This window comes from Eptatretus burgeri, chromosome 9 (genome assembly GCF_056783735.1).
Source record: "Eptatretus burgeri isolate ZD-2024b chromosome 9, Ebu_testis_v1, whole genome shotgun sequence".
Classification (NCBI taxonomy): Eukaryota; Metazoa; Chordata; class Myxini; order Myxiniformes; family Myxinidae; genus Eptatretus; species Eptatretus burgeri.
The window spans coordinates 21,496,809-21,517,168 of record NC_140969.1 but is presented as its reverse complement, the minus strand read 5'-3'; the positions used below and the strand labels follow the sequence as shown (position 1 = coordinate 21,517,168).

At 45.8% G+C, this 20,360-nt stretch overlaps 1 protein-coding gene across 3 annotated transcripts in view; it reads left to right on the top strand.

Annotated features, from left to right (window-relative positions):
• GMPPB (GDP-mannose pyrophosphorylase B) overlaps positions 1–19,245 on the top strand; it is a 67,025-nt gene extending 47,780 nt beyond the window's left edge. For all 3 annotated transcript variants that reach the window (XM_085894307.1, XM_085894308.1, XM_085894309.1), the window contains exon 10: positions 15,214–19,245. In XM_085894307.1, the coding sequence (XP_085750433.1) occupies positions 15,214–15,345 (132 nt within the window). In that variant the 3' untranslated portion in view covers positions 15,346–19,245. The remainder of the gene's footprint in view (positions 1–15,213) is intronic.
• The last annotated feature ends 1,115 nt before the right edge of the window (positions 19,246–20,360 follow it).

Sequence of the window (20,360 nt, the reverse complement as noted above, 5' to 3'; positions counted from 1 at the left end):
GAGCAAATTAGTGGTGTAAAATGTCCCGTCTATCTGTTATCTATACACTATGTCAAATCAACGAAGGAAAGGACAACCGAGCAGGTTTGAAAGCACAGTTTACCGATGATAAAAGCACGTATTTACAATCAAATATTCACAAGGCACATGTTACAGACACAATAATTACAAGGTACGTATTTACAGGCACATTCAAAACAAGCACCTACAACGATCAAAGGCACAGATAAAAAGCAAATTACCGATAGCATGTAATTTGCCTGTCTACAGTCTTTACTTAGGGATGAATAAGACAGGCATGCCATAATCAGACCAGGAGAATTAACAGGGAAGAAGATGAGAGGAAGAGCTGAGTGTAGTTGCGAATCCTGACTCACCGTACACAGACCAGTGTGCCTGTGTTGGGCCCAAGTAGAGGACAGGATAGGTTGGAGGTGGGGGGGGGGTGGAGGGAATGGGATATAGAGAGTATCAGTGCGGTGTCAGATATTGTGTATAACTTGGAGCCGCCGAGTCAAGGGACCTCGGGCTCCGTTCGCCCAGATTGATTGGCACAATCAACAAACATGGTTTAACAAATAGGAGTGGCCTTGCAAACAGGAATAACTGCAGCTGTCTTGGCTTATGGGCAAATGGCAGAGGCTCGTGCAGACTCATGCAGGCAAACACAGCGGTTCTCATCCTGTGGCGGTTCATTCAGGATGGGCTTTCTCCAACGGCTCTTGTCCTTCCGGTGGCTCGTTGTCTGTTAGTTTGGTCACTTTATAGAGGGGCCCCTCCCACCCGCTCATGGGCTCTGTTCATTGGCTCCCGGCTCGCCGAGTGTTTCAGTTCCATCCAGCAGAGTCCCCCTTTATCGATCAGTGGACACCTTTCTGGAAGATTCTTCCGGCGCAATTCTCTCCACTTTAGCGCTGCGAGCGACTCTCAAGGTAAAAAGTGTCATGTCGTGTTTTAAATGGGGAAAATTCAGTGAAGAAAGGAAAGTAATTAATTTAAACCTAAAGTGTATTTATGTTCCACACGATGAAGGGTTTGTTAGCCTGTTTGGGGTTAAAAGGGTGTTTGGGAGGTATGGGTATGGTGACTTGGAGGTGAAGATGGTGACGGATTTGGATGGAAGTTGGATGAAGAGGGAAGCATTTTGAGCAGAGTACTGGAAATGGAGGTTAGGGAGCCAATGGATGAGGGGGGGTGGATGTTGGATGATGAGGGGAGCACGGGAAGCGGAGGTTTGGGAGGGATGAACGAGTGGATTGATGTTAATTGAGGAAAAGGAAGTTTCCAGTGGCGGTATAGGGTGAAGGGTGTTGGGGAGTCATGGGGAATATCAGCTTGGAAACGAAAGGGTCAAGGATTGGTGATTGAAAGTTGGGTTGATGGATTGAAAGTGGATAGAAGGTGGGAAAATCACACCGGGGATGAAACCTTCGAATCTCACAACGCATTTCCCCCAATCCCCTGTACAAAGGGCAGGGATCTATCTAATCATACACACAAATGAAATAACTAACTCAGGGTTTCCCGATGTGGTTATGGATGCCTTCCCTGGAGTCCATTTCCACAACTGTAACAATACTCTAAGTGGCAGGGTGGGAATCTGCTGCTGCCAGCCTATTGTTGGGATGTAGAATCCATCTCTAAGGGTTTTGCAATGTATCAGAGAGGTCTTAATGTATAGGATGAACAGGACTGGACCCAAGACGTTTCCTTGGGACATTCCAGATTTGTATTCCATGGGCATAAAGCTTGACAAGCTGGATGCCAGACTGTTGAATGCTGGAGACATGTCCAGAGACACAGCTGTAACCTCTTGCTTGAGATGCAGTGCCTCCATCCTTCCAAGTTGAGTAGCCAGGCTGAAATTGAAATGAATCGGAGATGCAAGTCGAAGATGTGGTTGTTTGAGAAACGGAACTCTGTTGTTTTTTTTCTCACTCTGCCTCATTACAATTTTTCAATCATGTTTCCCACTCCAGCCATTTTTTTTTTTTTTTGTATACCTTGGTCGAGGCTCGTATGAGAGCTAACGTACAACTTGGACAGAGAGATGAATGTTGAGGGAGCAGGACTTGAGGAGATGTGGTACAAAACGGAGAGCATACCAACCTGTCTGCTGTGAGGGAGCATCCTTGTGTGAGAGCCATCCTTGGACAAACATGCTAGTCATCTAATCCACTCTGTTTGTCTCCATTAAGCCACAGTGACAGTTCGCCTTCATTCGTTTGTTCCCATTTTCTCTTGTCTGTGGAATAATCCTCCAGCTTCTGTTTGGACCTGTTCCTCTCAATTTATTGAGTGTGTCACCTCCTCCTCACCTTGTATCATATCCTTTAGTTAATTGTCAGCTTCTTGTCAATGCAAGCTTTTCCCCTCCTTAATCATTCATTCCTTGAATATATTTGACATTTTCTGTTTTCAGCTTTTCCTTGAGCTTCGAGTTGATATAATATTTTTTCTTTTGTTTGACATGTTAGGGCCGAAATAAAAGCTGCGTTCAATTTGAACGGTCGAAATATAATTTTGATCTGCTGGTTGTAATTTACTTTTTTTTGAGCATACAATATAACAGTCGCCAGATTCGGACCAGTGTCCTGATCCCAATCCTGATGACAATTTAACAGTGGACTGCAGGGTGGACTAGTGCTCAAATCCGCCATGCACACGGTCACCAGTTTAGTGGTAGATAGTCCCGAGAGACTGTACGTCATCCACCGGGAAAGCCGAACAGATATTTTCTTCATTTTTCGACTTACAAGAGCTTGAACGAGATCTGTCGCAACAGCTGATTCATCCTTCTAATAGGATGTGTGCCTAACAATGTACCCAAGACAAACTCGAGTGCTTTTATGGCTTCCTATCAAGGGATTTGCGCAAATTTCCAATGGTCGTGGAGTTACTCATGGCGTGATTATATGATGATACCCAATTAACGAGATGCATAACAGGTGAACACACAGATTGTAAGAACATGTTTAATAAATGATAATAATAATAATAATAAATTATAGGAAATGGGGAACAGGGAAGAGAGAAAGCATGTATCAAGATAAATCGCAATACAAGAATCCACATGCGCCCACGATATCTCGACAGCTGATTGCGTTATCTTATCCAATCACACCACAGACAGGAAGACGGGGAGAAAGGAAGGCATGGGAGAGGGAGGAACTTTCTTGTGTAATGCCTGCGCGAGATCTGGAGGATTCTGGTTGAGGGAAAGTGAGAGCGAGATGGTGGGCTTCTCTCTGCGGGAGCGAGATGTGCCTGGTAGACCGCATCCCAGGTTCCGAGCTTCTCCTGGGAGTACTCGTGTCCGGCTCCTTCAGACCTTATTGTGCCACTTGCCTGAGCTGCCGTGAATTGTCCCACCATGCCTCAACTCATCAACGAACTCTCGCACATACTCCCTGTGAACATTCCTCACGTAATGGACCATAGACACTACGTGCCGAGCTTTTTCGCAATATCATGCTCTGCCCCTCCAGTCTCCTTGTGTGCTCATTGGTTCTTCCCATGAACCACTTGTGCCACAACACGTTGACCACTATCACCCCATGGCTGTCTTCACCTCAGTGCGAGGTGCATCAGACTTGGCATCGGTGGGGATCTGCTTGTCTTCAGAGTAACATTGACAGTTCGTTTATTATGAGACAACACAGACAGATAACAAGGAAATGATTAAGGGAATAAGAAGGAGAGGGGGGGGATCAGGGGTTTTGACACATACGTAGGGGAGGGGAAATCATGACTAACATCTCCTAATATACTCTTTGATGCATGACCTATATTTTTCACACAGCGACCTTACGCTTATGCTAAACATATACGAATGGCATAACTAGGCTATGTTATACCCGTTACCCCCCTATCACGTTTCCGCAACAATACTTTATGGATTGAAATAGATTCCTTGGGCAATTTGATTTCTTTTTAATTCATTCTCTCTATGAGGTGAACACCAACTGCATTTTGTTTATTCCCTTTAATAGGCATTAAAATAGATATGTTTCCAATCAATCATGTCATCTTGCGTTGCTGCAAAGTGCATGTAAATAGGTTTGTGGGAAATAAAGTTAAGTTTTTCATCATTGTGTTGTGCCTGGGAGATGCAAAATACCAGAAGGAGACTCCAGTCTCTCGGAACCCAATGTGAAATGGGCCAGATGATGCACTGTGCACATATGCCGATTATTAAGTGTGTTGAGCTGGCTGAACAAAAGGAAAGTTATTCTAACTGGTGTTACACCTGTTTAACAGGATCCTAGACCACAATACCAGACTCCCAGAACCCATCGCTGCTGGCTGTGGCCTGCAGGAGTCGCTGCTAAGCAACATGAAAGACACTAAGGAGAGTGGGTGCAAATGGAAAAATGAGAAAAATCAAAAGGAGTCCAGCAGTTAAAGTGAAGAGAAGCAGCAGACACTTCAACCAAGTTCCAGCTGATCAGGTCAGATCAGGACAGGTATGGGAGCATGTGCCGGAGTATGCGCCGGAGCAGCACGTCGATCTGCTTCTACCATGCAGCTGATCAGGCTGCAGCTGATCCTCCATCGTGCAAAGTCCTTCCTTGGCACACCTGAGCTCCTGACCACATGTAAAGATTTCGTCCACAGCCTGATGGAGTACTGCTCTCCCCTCTGGGCTGGTGCTCCCGCTTCTCACCTTTCTCGGCTTCACGTTGTGGAAACCATGGCATTTAGGATCATTGGTATCTCCTGCGATGAGGTTGAGTCTTTGGGTCTGTCTCTCACTCTCTCTAACCACAGGCAAATCGGTGGTCTTTGTCTTCTACAATCTCCTCTCCGGCCTCGCCTCCCCCTCCACCCCCTGCTCTGTCCAAAATATCCCCCCCTCCCCATATTTCCGTAGGGTGCTCAATGTCCGCCAGCAACCCCATTCTGGTAAAACTATCAAAATCAAGAATCATTGCTCACCTTCACTCTTTCATTCCTCTTTTTTCCCCACCTTTGAAACAAACTCCCACACTCTCTTCAATCCCACTCTTCCCTCCAGGTCTTCAAAGCAGCTGTTCACCACCGCCTCTTATCTTACCCCCTCTCCAAAACCATGATCTTTTCTCCCCATGATAATCCACCCCAAACACACCTTAAAATTCCTTGCTTTCTTTCCTGAAAGTCCTGTAATGTCCATCTTGTATACCCCGTGTTCCCTGCCCCATCCCTCTCCCTTCCACAGATTTCCTCATGTCTCTGTTCCACACTGTTTTTTTCTTCCCTATCCCGCCCCTCTTGTCTCCTGCTCCCCTTGTTGTGCGTTCTGTGTGTTAGCTCTTATGCGAGCCTCGACAGTGTATTCAAAATAAAATAAAATAAAATAATGTATCAACAAAATGTGAAAGATGCAAAATGGAATCATTGGCATCACAAGAAATAACCAAGCAAGAGACGGGTTATATTGTTGCGGGGCTGGGACGTCGGCCGACAAGCACAACCGCCAGAGGGAGCCGCAAGTCGGCTCGACCGATCGCCCGGAATGTATAGGTCGTACTTTTTGGAAAAGTATGGGTCCCTTTCGGACCGAACTCGCCAACAGGTCACCCGCGTGGAATAGGGTGAATAGCCAAATTTCTATATGCCTAAGTATCCACATGGGAAATCTACCGGGGAAATTCACCCTTGGCCGACTTTGTCCGAATCGAGTCGCTATCGCTGACTCGGATTTGGCGTAACTGAGCGGAATTACTAAAGTCCGGATTGACTTCCGGATCCGGTTTTGAGCGGCAAGAGGTCTCCTTCGGGGCTCCCTGCTGACGTTCTCAAAGTTAAGTTCCGGTTGTTATTTGTCCCGTTTTAACTGTTTAATTTTCTCACCTACATGTTGATGTGTGTTCCTAGTTCGGTTTTGTTTCAAAAATCGTGCTATTTTGTGAGTATTTATGTCGACGTTCTTACCTGGTGTCTGAGGCCTAGTCCGAGGCTTGAGGCCTACCGGTTCCACTCGGTGTTCGATCGTTTTTTTTTGTTTGTTTGTTTTTTCTCCCCATTACCTTCAATTTCTATCCTCCCCATTACCTTCAATTTTGATCCTCCCCACTTTCCAAACATCCCCCATTCTCCCAACTAATCTCTTTCTTATCTCAAAAAATAAAAATAAAAAAAGAAAAAAATAAAAAATGAAAAAATAAAAATACCCTACAACAACAACAACACGCTCACCTTCTCCCGATTCTGCTTCTTCTTCTTCCTTTTAACTTCCTCCTCGTCTTCCTCGATTTCTTTTTTTTTACACTTCCATGACCTAATCTGTTGAACTCTCTCATACATTAATATTAACAACAAAAACGATCTTATAATGCTTCATCTTCCTCTCTCACACATGTGGTACTCTTTACTGTTTCACAATGCACTACTCTTCTGCTATTTTAACAGACTGCTCTCATTTCGACCTCTCCTTCATTCCTTGCCTAAAAAATCCAACTATTACAGCGCTTCTTCTCTCCATGCTCTGAATTCGCCTTCATTGCATCCATCAAGAATTGTGTTAAATCGCATCTCTGACCTAAAACTTTTAAAAACCACAGTTTGCCATGGATGCTCGCTTTCCATCAACCATTCTTTTTTCCAACTTCAGTGCCAACTCACCCCCCTCACCCCTCACTCTCACTCTCAAAGCAACCATCCCACTCTTCTCCCTCCAAGCCTCCCTCTCACCTCTTTCAAAAATTCCCCCTCACCTTTCTCCCACCTTTCATCCCCCTCACTCTTCCTTCTCTAAGTTGCCCCCCTCTCATCCACCAACCTGCCTCCCTCCACTGCCCTCTCACCTCCATCTCTTCACTCCACCTCCTCAAATCCTCAACTGCCATCTTCCTTGTCTCTTGTCCCCCCTCTCTCCCAGCACCACAGAGCCTTTTCTCCTCCTCATTCGGTCCCCTCCCCTCGCTATTCTGCAATACCCCACAATCCTTCAGCAACCCTCCCTACCTCCCCCCCCCCACCCTCGTCCTCCCCTCCCCCGCCCCCTCCACCTCCTGCACCCAAAGCCTCCTCCCTACCTCTTCATTAAAAGTGTGGACCTCAAATATCCGGGGCCTTCGCTCAAACCTTTCAGATCTTTCCATGCAGGTTGCCACTGACAAACCAGACATTATCTGCCTAACAGAAACTTTCCTCTCCCAAGACGTGTCTGACTCCCAAGTATCTCTCCCTGGTTACTCCCTCTTACGGTATGACAGACCTGAGCCTCGTCCTGGTGGAGGTGTTGCTCTCTTCATCAAAGACTCTATTCCTCACTCTCCCTGCACTGCTTTCACTCCCCCACACCCCCAGGAATACCTCTGGCTTCGGCTTCCCCTCCAATCCCACCTCATGTTTATATGTGTACTGTACCGTCCACCGAACAGTGATGACTCCATCTACACCTCACTCTCCGAAAACATGGACCATCTTCTATCTTCTCATCCAAACTCTCTCTTCCTCTTATGTGGCGACTTCAATTGTCATCACGCCAGTTGGCTAGGTGTGGGTACCTCTCTCACCTGCCATGGGACATCAGCAAAAGCTTTCTGTGACTCATTGGGACTGACTCAATCGGTCAACTTCCCGACCCGGATCTCAACCAATGGTACTCCATCTCTTCTGGATCTGATTTTGACAAATTTCCCTGACAATATCTGCTGCTCTTCCTTCGCTCCAATTGGTTCTTCTGACCACGTCCTTGTTAAAGTGGACATCTCTCTGGCTGTTATCAGAGAACCACCTCACCGCCGTCGAGTCTGGCATTTCACTCAAGCCGACTGGCAGGGTCTCCGAGCAGCCATCAAACTTACAGACTGGTCTCCTATCACTACTTTCTCAAACATCAACTCATCCTGGGAATTCTTTCAAAGAAACTTGCTCTCCCTCATGCACAGATTTATCCCCTCTCGTGTTCAGTTGTCTTACCCTTCCTCCCGCCCTTGGTTTACTGAAGCTTGTGGCGAGGCAGTTGTCCTGAAACAACTTGCCTTTGCCTCATGGAAAGCAAACCCAACTGAGGGCAATCTCAGTTCTTTCCACAAAGCTCAGAACAAGTGTGTATCTACCCTCAGGAGAGCCAGAAAACAACATCTTTCTCATCTCAAGTCTGAACTCTCAAACCTCTCTCCCTCCTCAAAATCCTGGTGGCGTTTAATCAAATCTGTTTCTGGTGTATGTTCCCCCTCCATCCCCTCCCTTACCTCAAATGGCCGCACTGCTGATTCCACACGTGATAAAGCTGAATGTCTAAACTCGGTGTTTGCAGCTAAATCTTGTGTCCAAAACCTATCACTATCTCTACCCACTTTACCCAGTCGCACCCAACTGTCCCTGGACTCTGTATCCTTTTCTCCTGACAAGGTGGAGAGCTTGCTTTCAAACCTCGAGTCAGATTCTGCAACCGGTCCAGACGGCATCAGCCCACGTGTCCTCAAAGCCTGCTCTTCTGCTCTTGCTCACCCTCTCTCTGTTCTATTCACCCTCTCATTTTCCCAAGGTCATCTGCCATCTGCTTGGAAATCTGCTAACATCACTGCCCTGCATAAAAAAGGTGCAAAAACAGATCCCTGTAACTACAGACCAATCAGCCTTCTCCCAATCATCAGCAAGGTTATGGAATCCATCATCGCTTCAGACATGAAATCCTTCCTCTTCTCCAATGGCTTGATTTCCAATCATCAATTTGGTTTCAGACCAGGTCACTCTACCCTGGATATGCTGCTACTGCTCTCCCATCAATGGATGGAGGTCCTCAATGCGAGACAGGAAATCCGAGCCGTATCCCTGGACATATCACGTGCTTTTGACACAGTCTGGCACCCTGCCCTACTCACCAAACTCTCTTCCCATGGTATTCAAGGCCATCTCCACTCATGGCTCGCAGACTTCCTCTCCTGTCGCAGTCAACGTGTGGCCCTAAATGGAGTTCTTTCATCCCCTCTTCCTGTGCAGGCTGGAGTTCCTCAAGGTGGCGTTCTGGGCCCTGTTCTTTTTCTGGTTTTCATCAACGATCTCTCGGACTCTCTGGAAAATCCTCTATTTCTCTTTGCCGATGACTCCACCCTCTGCCGTACCATCTGTCATCCCTCAGACCGGCAAGCAGCAGCTTCTTCGCTCACTGCAGATCTGGATAAAATCACAAACTGGTCCAACACGTGGAACATGTCTTTCAATCCAGACAAATCTCACACTCTCACTATGTCTCTTCGAAAGGACCGTTTACAAAACCCCCCCATCCACTTTCTCAACAATCCTCTGGAAGAAGTCTTTTCTTTCAAGCTTCTGGGTCTCACTATCTGCCATGACCTTTCCTGGGAAAGTCACATTTCCAACCTTGCCTCAAAAGCCAGTCGCCGACTGGGAATCCTCCGTCGTGCAAAGTCCTTCCTCGGCCCTCTTGAGCTCCTGACCACTTACAAAGCTTTTGTCCGTAGCCTGATGGAGTACTGCTCTCCCCTCTGGGCTGGTGCTCCTGCCTCCCACCTTTCTCGACTTCACGCTGTCGAAACCAGGGCTTTTAAGATCATTAGCATCTCCCGCAATGAAGCTGAGTCTTTGGGCCTCTCACTCAATCACCGCAGGTTGGTCGGTGGTCTTTCTGTCTTCTACCGACTCCTCTCCAGCCTTGCCCCCCCTGCTCTCTCTGCGATTTGTCCCAACCACATTTCCACAGGGCGCTCAAGGTCCGCCAACAACCCCCTTCTGGTAAAACTACCAAAATCACGAATCACTGCTCATCTTCACTCTTTCATTCCTCTTTTTTCCCGCCTTTGGAATAAACTTCCTCACTCTATTCTTTCCCATTCTACCCTCCAGGCTTTCAAAACAGCTGTTCACCACCACCTCTTATCTTCCCCCATCCAAATCCTCGATCTTTTCTACCCCCGATAATCCACCCAAGCCCACTTCCTTCAATTCTCCTGCTTTCCTTCCTGAAAGTCCCTGTAATGTCCATCTCCTCCTCGCCATGTTCCCCGTCCCATCCCCATCCCTCTCCCTTCCACAGTTCAACTGTGTCTGTTCCCCAATGTTTTGTCCCTTCCACTCCCGCCCCTCTTGTCTCATGCCTCCTTGCTGTGAGTTGTGTGTTCGCTCTCATACGAGCCTCGACCAAGGTATTAAAAAAAAAAAAAAAAAGTCAGGCCTGACCAAATGAACACGTTACCAACACTAATCCTCAAACACGCGTCATGTCGAGCCAATGAAAGAAACACAAAACGAGCTGATACATTCAACAATGGGGGTGTTTATTAACAATAATGGGGGGAATTAGGGGAGCACGTAAGAGGCAGAACTAAACCGACTAAAATAAATGCAAGGTGAATATTTATACAGGCATAAATACTTATGCAGTTCGCTACTTACTGGACGGGCCCACGAACACACATGCGCACACACACTCAGGAAAAGTTGTGGCTGGAGCCTTTATTCGGCCTTCAGCTCAGAGGACAGGAGAGCTGAGGACCAGGATGGCTGGCGACCTGGCCGCGAACACGCGGCTGGAGCCTTCCAGGAGCTCTGGTTGCCGGGGACTGATGCAGCGCAACCACAGCCGGCCGTGATCCGTGAGCCGAAGTGATCACCCAGGCTCGCGATCTCGTGGAAGAGGAGGCGGAGAAGGAGATGGCGACACTGGGAGCACTCTCCTTTTCTCTTGGCTGGCTGGCTCCCTCTGGAACTCGTGCGCAACCACCTTGCCAGGACCAGAACGACAGAGGAACGACGACCGTGCACAGACCGCACCAGACCCAGAACAGAACGCACTCCAGAACGTGCATATCATTATACCCCCCCCTCCCGCTTCGAAGGGGGGGGGGTCTCCTCGCGACCCTCCCGTCATGGGCCCGGATTGGCTGAGTGGCGGTCACCCCACCCGCTGCACGCCGATTGGTCGTGTGGCTCCTCCCCGAACTCCGCCTTCTCCACACTGGACGACCTTCTGCGCATGCGCCCTCGTCATTCCTCTCATTCGCCAAAACGGGCGGCAAACCCCCCAATTGGCCAGGTGGCGTGGTGACATCACTTGGACCGCCCCTCCAACAGGAAGTGGAGCAACGGGTTTCTGCAGGGGCTCCATCCACCCCTGACATCGGCCAGAGCGAGGTGAGGGAAGCGAAGTGAGGGCGATGCGGTGTGGTTGGCGGTGATGTCGGTGGTGTAAAAACAACTGAAAAGAAAACCTGACTATTAAAACAACTTCACAGCGCAGGAACATTTAATTACCCATTAGACTAGGGTCGGGACCCTAACTGGCAACATGTACTTACCGATATAACTGATCTAAAGGACCTGAATGTTGAGTGCGATAGCTTTCCAAATTCGTAACAATATAACTTGGGGTAGACTTCTTTCGACAGTGACTCTCGACATAGATGACGTCAAGAAGCTTCGCTTGTACCATCTGAACAGGTTTGACGTCTTTAGAATATGTGAAGCATCTTTGGATAAAGAACCTGTTTCCCTGTCACCAAAAGGTATCGCTGCAACTGAAATTGCGAACGACCTGCATACAGCAGAAACAAGAGGAAAGCAAATTGTTGTAAAAAATGTGCGAGAGTGCTTGATAGATCAGAGTATCTGCTTCCACCATATACTGAAGAAGCAGAGGTCAAAGACATTTGCTGCTCTGTACAAAACACATGTCATGAAGCAAACGGCAAAAAAAAAAAATCAAAGCTGACAGTTACTTCAATGACTGCTCAATGCCATTGATGCTTGTCGACCAGTGACATGATCGATGTCTTGAAGCATGAACTTTTTTTCCAGTGTTTTGTCCTCTGACAATAACGAGAGTTGATATTGTCTTTGATTGGTATATCGGACAGACCACAGTCAATCAAGCCAGCTTCACGATCCAAACATGTTGGCAACAGGAAACCTATTCGAAAGATCATCAATGGATTAGATGTACCATTGCCGCAAGTATTCATTGCACTGGAAGAAAAAAGAGCAGATCTTGCCAGGTTTCTTTCTGATGTTCTCATGTCCAGAGGAAAGGTCGAATATACAAGAGCAACATGAGCTAGTAACAGGATGTGGTTTCACTGAACCAACAGATGCAAGGTCTACGAGGAGAATATATACCGGCCTTTGTGTGAAGGTATACCTCGACCAAGGTGGACTTTGTGGAAATCATGAAGAAGCTGACACTAGATTTGTATAACATGCATGTGAAGCAGTTAACATGGGCTATGAAAGAATCAGTGCTTTCTGCAGAGACACAGACGTGATGCTGTTGCTTTTATATTTTCCCTTTGAAAATGTTGCGGAAACTTGGATGTCAGCCGGAAAATCCAATAAACCAAAATTCTTCTATCCCATACATACAATTGTGAAAACGCTTTCACAGAACTTGAAGGATGATCTCCTCAGTCTCCATGCTTTGACCGGTTGTGATTCCATCCCATCCTTCCGAAGTAATGGAAAGAAGTCAGAAGTCTTGCTGGAAAACTTTCCAAGAACATCCTGACCTGGTCATTGGTATCGGCCGTGATGGAACACTCACTCGAGCTGAAACGTATCACCTCTTTGGCATTCTTCAAGCAGCACCCAAGCTTGGGTGGTGCTCTTTGGAAATGATACCACCAACATGAGATTCATTGGAACTGCATGTTGCACGTGCAAACCACCAGGCAAAGATGTGGCTTCAGGCAGACCAACATGTGATGGAGATCACACACCCTATCGACGCATCCGCCTGGAGTAAAGAGACGACATCTCCACAATTTGTTTGGAAAAGGTTACCCACAATTCGAGATGCTTGTCTCGAACTTGTGACGTGCAAATGTGAATCCAAGTGCAGTGCAGCAACCTGCAGGTGTTGCAGGAAAGGCCTGAAGTGCTGCATGGGGTTGCGATGTGATTAACTGCAGCAACCCTGCTGGCCAGTTGACTTTCATTCTACATGTCGACCATTCGATGTCACAAGAATTAATTTTCCATGCACAAAATCTATTAATTAATATGCTAATTGATGCAGGTTGCCCACATTTGCACTTCTTCCCAAGAGGTGGTGCTTTTCAAAGAAATATACTTCATAATCTTTTTTTTTTTGTCAATTCAAACATCAATATCTTTGCTATTGTTCGGCTGATTTCAATTCTGATTGTACCATTCTGAAGAATAGTTTACGAGGATGTTTTTTTAATCCATGAGTTTTGGTTATATGATAAATTAGCATGTTTGAAAGAATTGTTTCATGAAGTTGTTGAGAAACGAAGTCAATATTTTTGGCTTATGATTGTACTATTATAAAGGTATATGTTAATGTATTGCTCTAATCTCAGACACGCTAAGTCGGCTAAGAGATGCTCAGACCTTATTCAACCGGGTTGAAATGGTGGCTAAGGCAGTCTGATTGCTCATTAATGTAGCAAAGACTGAGTGCATTTTATTAAATCAAGAGGGCGAACTTAAAACGACTAGTGGAGAAGCTTTAAAAAGGGTAGTCGGCTTTCAATACATTAGGTCCTGGATCAACAAAAGTAACAAAGAATTTGAAGTAAGAAAAGTCAAGGCCTGGACAGTGTTCATTAAGATGATTGTTATATGGAAATTAAATCCTGACAGAAACCCTAAGGTGAAATTCTTCCGTGCAACAGTGGAGAGTCTGCTTCTATATGGTGCCGAGAGTTGGACACTTGAGAGGCGACTCGATGGCTGTTATATGAGATTGGTGAGGGCAGCACTAAATATAAGCTGGAGAGAACATCAAACAAATGAAGAGCTATATGATGGATTGTCCTTTATATTTGGTACTTTCAAAAAGGCGAAGACTAAGATTTTCTGGCCATTGTTGGAGAAGCATGCAGGAAATGATATCGCAACTTCTGCTATGGGTACCAAAGCGAGGCAAGAGGTCTCTTGGCCACCCTGTTCTCAACTATGTGGATCAGCTCGAGGGGGATACAAGTCTGACTCGAGACCAGGTAACAATTCTGAAATGGAAGATCATAAGGATTGGAAGAAACTCCTCATAAATACCTGAGTTTGTTCGAACAGATGATTATTATGATGATGATTATGTAATTTGTGATTTTTTTTTTTTCAATGCATGTGTTGTCGGATCTTCCCGACTTCAGAGTGTGCAATGACTTTAGCAACCCTTAAAACACATCACATTCCATGCACATTTTATCTTAATTATCATTACTTATATGTCTGTCCATGCATAATTGATAAAATGCAAATTTGAACCTTTTGACCTTGAAAATAACCATCAATGTTAACTTATGCTTAGTGTCGGTTTGATGGTTCGGGTGGTGGGCTTGCGATCCGAGGATCCTGGGTTCAAATCCCACTTGGCTATTGAATTCATACCAGGTGGGGTTGATTCTGCCTGTCATCCTTCCGAGGTCAGCAAAATGAGTGCCAGCATGCTGGTATACTGTGCCGGGGTGGCGACCTGTCCAGGATTGTGCCCAATAGCCCAGGAGATTGCTTTAGCAGCACCAACGCTCTGCACAGAGTATGGTCCCAATGGATGTATAGAATGTCAATTTCAAAGGTGGCATATGCCGACATCATGTTCGACATCCCATTTCCTGTCGAACTAGCATGGTTACTTGATATTAACAGAGAAGTGGTGTCCCTTGCACAAAAAACGTTTTTGGCAGATCCACTTCTTCATTCCTCTGCAGCACAAGGCCGCTTGGAAGCATCATTGGCTGAGTGTGTGGTTGTACCGGTGTTGCAATGCCCTCTGCTGGTTAGGGCAGGAATTTGGAATTTGTTCGTGGTGTCGCCAATAGCTTGCCTACTCTTTGTGAAGGACACCATGGGATCTTTAAGGTCACCAACGAATGCTGGCAGACGGAAGCCCGTTTCATGTCCATCAGAGGGGCGGCACACCCATTGATTAATCACCAGGCCTGTGAAACACCAGGATGACAGTTTATAGCTGCGTCGGGATTCCAACCCAGGCTTGACATCTTTAGAGGTGAGTGTGCATATCTCTATGCGACAGGTCCACTAACTCAACTGTACGTCATATGGGGAGAGGATGGTTGTGGTGGGGGATGATAACTTACATTTTTGATCTACATTCTGACTTTCATTTTAAAACTACTTTGGAAACCATCATTATCACATTGCAGGTTTGTTTTTGTTAGTTTCAATTTGAATAAAGGAAATAATATACATCGTTGTTGTCATATTTCGTTAAATCTGACCAAATTTTAACACAGACCTGAACCCAAACATTCACTGACCCATATCGCATTGATCGTGCAGGTGTACATGGAGAATGTGACTGTGCTTGGCGAACACGTCATTGTGAGTGATGAGATTTACCTGAATGGAGCCAGCGTTCTTCCACACAAAGCCATTGGAGAGTCGGTGCAAGAACCTCGAATCATCATGTAGGAAGAAGCTTGCACCACTCTTGTCTTGGTCTGTTGTACGATGAGAAGAGATGCCATTTAATGTGCCTCTTCACCTCTCCCAGCCTCTCCTTGAGCATGCTCATTTGTACAGGGCAAGGAGAAGTTCGTTTGTATGTTAAGTTTAATTTTTCAAGTTTTCTGGCAATTTGATTAAATTGCTGCTTTGTGTTTTTGGGGGGTGAAATTCTACTCATGATAATTTGGAAACCAATATGTTTAACACTATCCTTGGGTTGCCTGGTGTTACAGTTTTTCTGTTCTACAATGGTCTGTACTGAATGCAACTTTTGAAGTGCAAGAGGATTCATTTGAAACATTTATTTTTATTTTTGAAATCATTAATGTTTTAATTGCTGATTGTAGATGTGTAATTATATTATTGTTAATTGTAAGAATGGGGAGGGGGGAGGGCTGGCTTGTAGGTATGAACTTGTAGGTTGTCAAGCCTGAGTTCCCATCTCGACCCAGCTATAAACTGTCACCCTGGTGTTTTGCATTCAGAGTGATACATCATCGTGTGCCATCCATTGAAAGGATATTTATCCAGAGGACCGTCTGCCATCAATGGCCATTGGTGGATGTTAAAGATCCTTCTGTGACGTTCACAAAGAGGATGAAAGTTATCTCCAGGCCCCTGGCCAAATTCCAAATTCCTGCCCTGAGTGTCTGTTGGTAGGGCAAGGGCAAACCACCTAACATAACCCTTGCCAAGAAACTGCTTCAGCAGCACCGACACTCTGTAAAGAGCTTGGTACATTTGTGTTGAAGAGAGGGAAACAGATTGACATCCCTTTTCTCTACAACCGCTTGTCAGATTGACATAAAATTTTCACCAAAGGTGTGAATACTTTTGTCGAATGTTAAAAGCGGGACATCTAGGTACCCTATCATCACTGCCAGCAGTTATAAAGTTGCAGTTCTAGTGTTAAGAGCATACATTGAAAACTGTTCAACGGTGGAAATTGAAACTTTACCACGTTACATGACCATTTGATAAAGTTCATATTACTTGGATGACGCACGCCCCCTCAGAACATACATGGTGAATTAAACAGAGACAATGTCACTTCCTCACGTTAGAAATTTGAATCGTTGTAATTGCCTCAGCCTCCATTATGCTCGGCTGGTGGAAAAAAAAAAAAAGCAGAGAGGAAGAAGTGCAATTTGGCGTTTTAACGATCTCCCGATTTATACTTTATCGATCTGTTCTGGTGTCTTTATCAGCCTTGCTACTTATGAAAACACTCGAACGAGAATAAAAACTGCTTTGTAAAGGCTTATGAATGTACTCGATAGCAGACTTTGCACGGGGTAAGTAGTCGATGAATAGCATTTAGTTTATTCAGCAATTCACCTGCTGGGTGTTTCACTACCATGTCACTGCTTGAACTAATGGGACTTGGTTTTCAACCAATGGTGCATTTTCTCAGACACTGTGAAATTGATTTGTGTCCCTGGCTGGCTCGGGTGCTGGGTTAGGTGTTTCAACGTGAGAGTTTGGCCAGGATCTCTGGATAGTTAGAAAGAAATGGGGCAGAAAAGAGATTGTTTTATATTTTGTGCTATGATTTAAATGTAATTGATGTATTTGAAAAGTTTGTTCTCAACATAAAATGTTTTCTAATTATACCATTCCATTTGCAAGCAAGTGGCTTGGTGGTGTGATGGTGTAAAGTCTTGTTGCATTGGCCTCACTGTTTTGGGTTTGATGCCCATGACTGCTCCAGGCAGAAAGGTCTGCACCCTGTGAGGGAGTGATGACCTGTGAGGATTCGTCCTTAGCCACAGAAATGTTTTACGACTTCTGAGAATCCTGATTCTTTGTTAAGAGTTTGGGCCTCCACCACTACCCCTACCACCACCACCACCACCATTCCAAGCACAATGTATCTCATAATTTGGTTTGTAATGAAGGAAATGTTTATTTAGCACATAAATATAGTAGTAAAGTAATGTTACTAAAAGTAATTCTCTTAGCCATGATTGTATTTAAATGAAACCAAAAATTATATCCCAAAACAACAATGAATAAAATTATGTTGTCCATTTATTGAAGAGCTGGCATCTCTGAAAACCCAATTTCTTTATGGGTACAAAAGCAAACAAGTCGGTTCATATGCTCCCAATTGATAGATTTTTGTGGGACCAACAACACCAAAAAGACCTTTTTTGGTCTCCAAGTTCCACAGGATCCAGAGAAAATGTTGGGCAACGCCACATGTCTGTCATTAACCCTTTTAGGATCAAGGGACACATACAGTATGTCCCTAAACTTTACAGTGTTCTATCTCTGATACTTTCCCTGCAATTTTAGATTACTTTATGTTTTTACGTTGGCAAGCCTTGTAGCTAATACAGGGTAAGAGCTTTTGTCGTTTCCATAATTACTGCCATACTTTTTTGAAAAAAAAAAAACTGGGGGATATTGTAATTGGTTTTGTCTCTGGCGTCTGTCATGCAAATTCACCAAACTTGGTAGTTATGAAATGTGTGTCAAGTAGAGGGCACCCCGGGTGCCGGAGTAGTCGGCCAGAGTAGGCCGTGGGTCCAAGGGACCGAGGAGTTAGAGTAGGTAATGGGCACGGGTACCCAGGGAAAAGGGGCCTGGAGCACCAAAATGCCATGTGGGCAGTGAGGGCATTCCCCACATTAGTGAGGAGTAGGTAGGCTTGGAGATAGCCTTAGCGACTCAGGGGTGCCGAAGATTGAGTTCGGCAGGTGGGTAGACCTGCCAGTCGAGCCACACTGCCCAGCCACGAAATTGTGCAAGAGCACAGAGGTAAATTTGCGGGCCAGGCCCAAATTAATAATGAATACCAACACAGGCGATGGGAATTGTGGTTGCTAGAACCGACAGTTTAAAGAGATGGGCATGTTGAAAAGCCCTGGGGATAGTTTCAAGATTAATAAGTGATAGGATAGATTAGAATATGTGTACCCATTCGCACCATCTATCCCTTCATTGTTCGTAGGCCGCTGGACTCATCTTGAAAATGCTGAGGCCTGTGGGAGTTATTTTGAGCCTGCATTGGACCTCTGGACAGGTTTACTTGTCTCTTTCTCAATCCTCTTTAAAGGGATCTTCAGGATTGGGAGCAGACGGTTAGGACAGGTTAGCCGAATAAAGACGATAAGAGAGTTATGGGAACATATATTTTAAATAATAAGGCTCTGGGCAGGGTGAAAGGCTCCGGGCTGTGTCATGCCGGATGTGCGAATGAGGCCGCTTCCGGCCCAAGGAGCCTGGCAGGGTGGGGCCAGGATCCAATGGAAGGGCACGATTCAGATGGTGGCATGTCGCTTTTGGTCGTGGCCCCACCCTTCGCCTGGGGCTTATAAAAGGCGGATTGAGAAGCCGTCCGCCCACTCTCTGCTCTGCCCTCTCTTCAATGCACCTCATTGTCTGCCTGTCGCTGCATCTGCACTCGGAGTTGGTGTGCAACAGACGTTCTTCTGGACCAGTGCGGAGCACACATTTCCACAAGCCCCGGCAAAGTGATCAAGCAAGAGATAACGCGCCGACTCTTAAGGTGGGATCGCTCAAGCGGAGCGTCCCCCAAAGCATACTGGGTTGCGTGGTCGGCCGACTACGCCAGGTATTGAGAGGCCGTTTGTTCTCACCTGCTCTCCTTCATTCTGGCTAACTAATCTTGATCAGGTTTGTGTGTGTGTTTATGTGATTGTGCCTGTCATAGCTTAAATTAAGATCATAGAAGATATAATGGGATATGTCTGCTCTGTGTCTGCTTTTATAAATTGCTTTCTTTTGTTGCACCCCGCAAATTCCTTGCTATCTCTGCTGTACAAAATACCCCATTCACTGTGCCACATACCATTCCTCGCTTGATTGTAAATAAATGCTTGTGTAGAAATGTTCCCATCTCATTTTCACCTTTTCCTTCATTGGTCCAGCATGGTCCGTCTCCTAGCCTAGCCAGGACATTATCCCCCAATGATCTGTTTCCTAGTCGGTACGTCCTTGGCAGTTACGCTCGGCTGCATCTGATCCGGTAAGGTGATCCGGTTTGAACAAGGCATACTAAGGGCGTGTCCCCTGGTAATTAGATCACGTGACCATTTTAGGTAACCAGTTTCCATTCGACGGAGGACCCTAAGTCACGTGGTTGAGTTATTGGTGTTCACGGTCGATTAGCGACCCGCTGTGTCATGGAGTTATCCGTGTGTGATGGCTTGTGATTCCGGAGAGTCTGGTGAGAACCCGAGGTAGCTCCCCCCTCCCCCCCTCCTTTGTGGTCTTCTCGCCCCGACCGCGGGTCCGCAACATTACAATCATCACATGGCAAGAAGGTGCAAGAGCAGTTATTTCTGGCTCTGCCCCCCCCCCCCCCTGCGCCATGGTCAAAGGGTCAAATATCGAAAAATGTTATTCCAGGCATATTTTTTAAATGAAACTTTATATATGCAATCAACATTGGGGGACGCATGAAATATGCAACGATTTTTTTTTGGGGGGGGGGGAGGGATTCGACCCCGGTTCATATCCCCACAGGGTGGGGACTTTGGGTCACAGTGGTCAAAACAGGGGAAATTTTTTTTAACTCAAAATTTAATATTGGTTTGTTGCTGCTGGAACTTTTTCCCATCTTTTAACTTTGCTTTAGATGGGGAAGTATTGGGATTTGCGATGGCACGCCATCGACTTTGCTGTCATTTTTCTTTTGGTGTTTTTTTTTTTTGGATTAGAAAAACTTGTAAGTAGAACTCTGTGGCCTCCAAAACTCCATGGGTACAATTTCAAAGCAAACCAGGCAGAAGGTGAGGAAAGAATTCCCTTCAGTCATCACAGCTTTACCTCTTCCTTCTGATCTGTCTGCTCCCTATATTAGCAAGGAATTCGACTGAGCACTTTCAAACACAAAGCCCAAGAAAGCAGCCATTACAAGAAGGAATCTATCCAGAGTTCCTGAAGAACTTATGACCTAAAGGGAAAGCCTGGCTAGCTTTTTTTCTTCAATTGCATGATGGATCTTATTC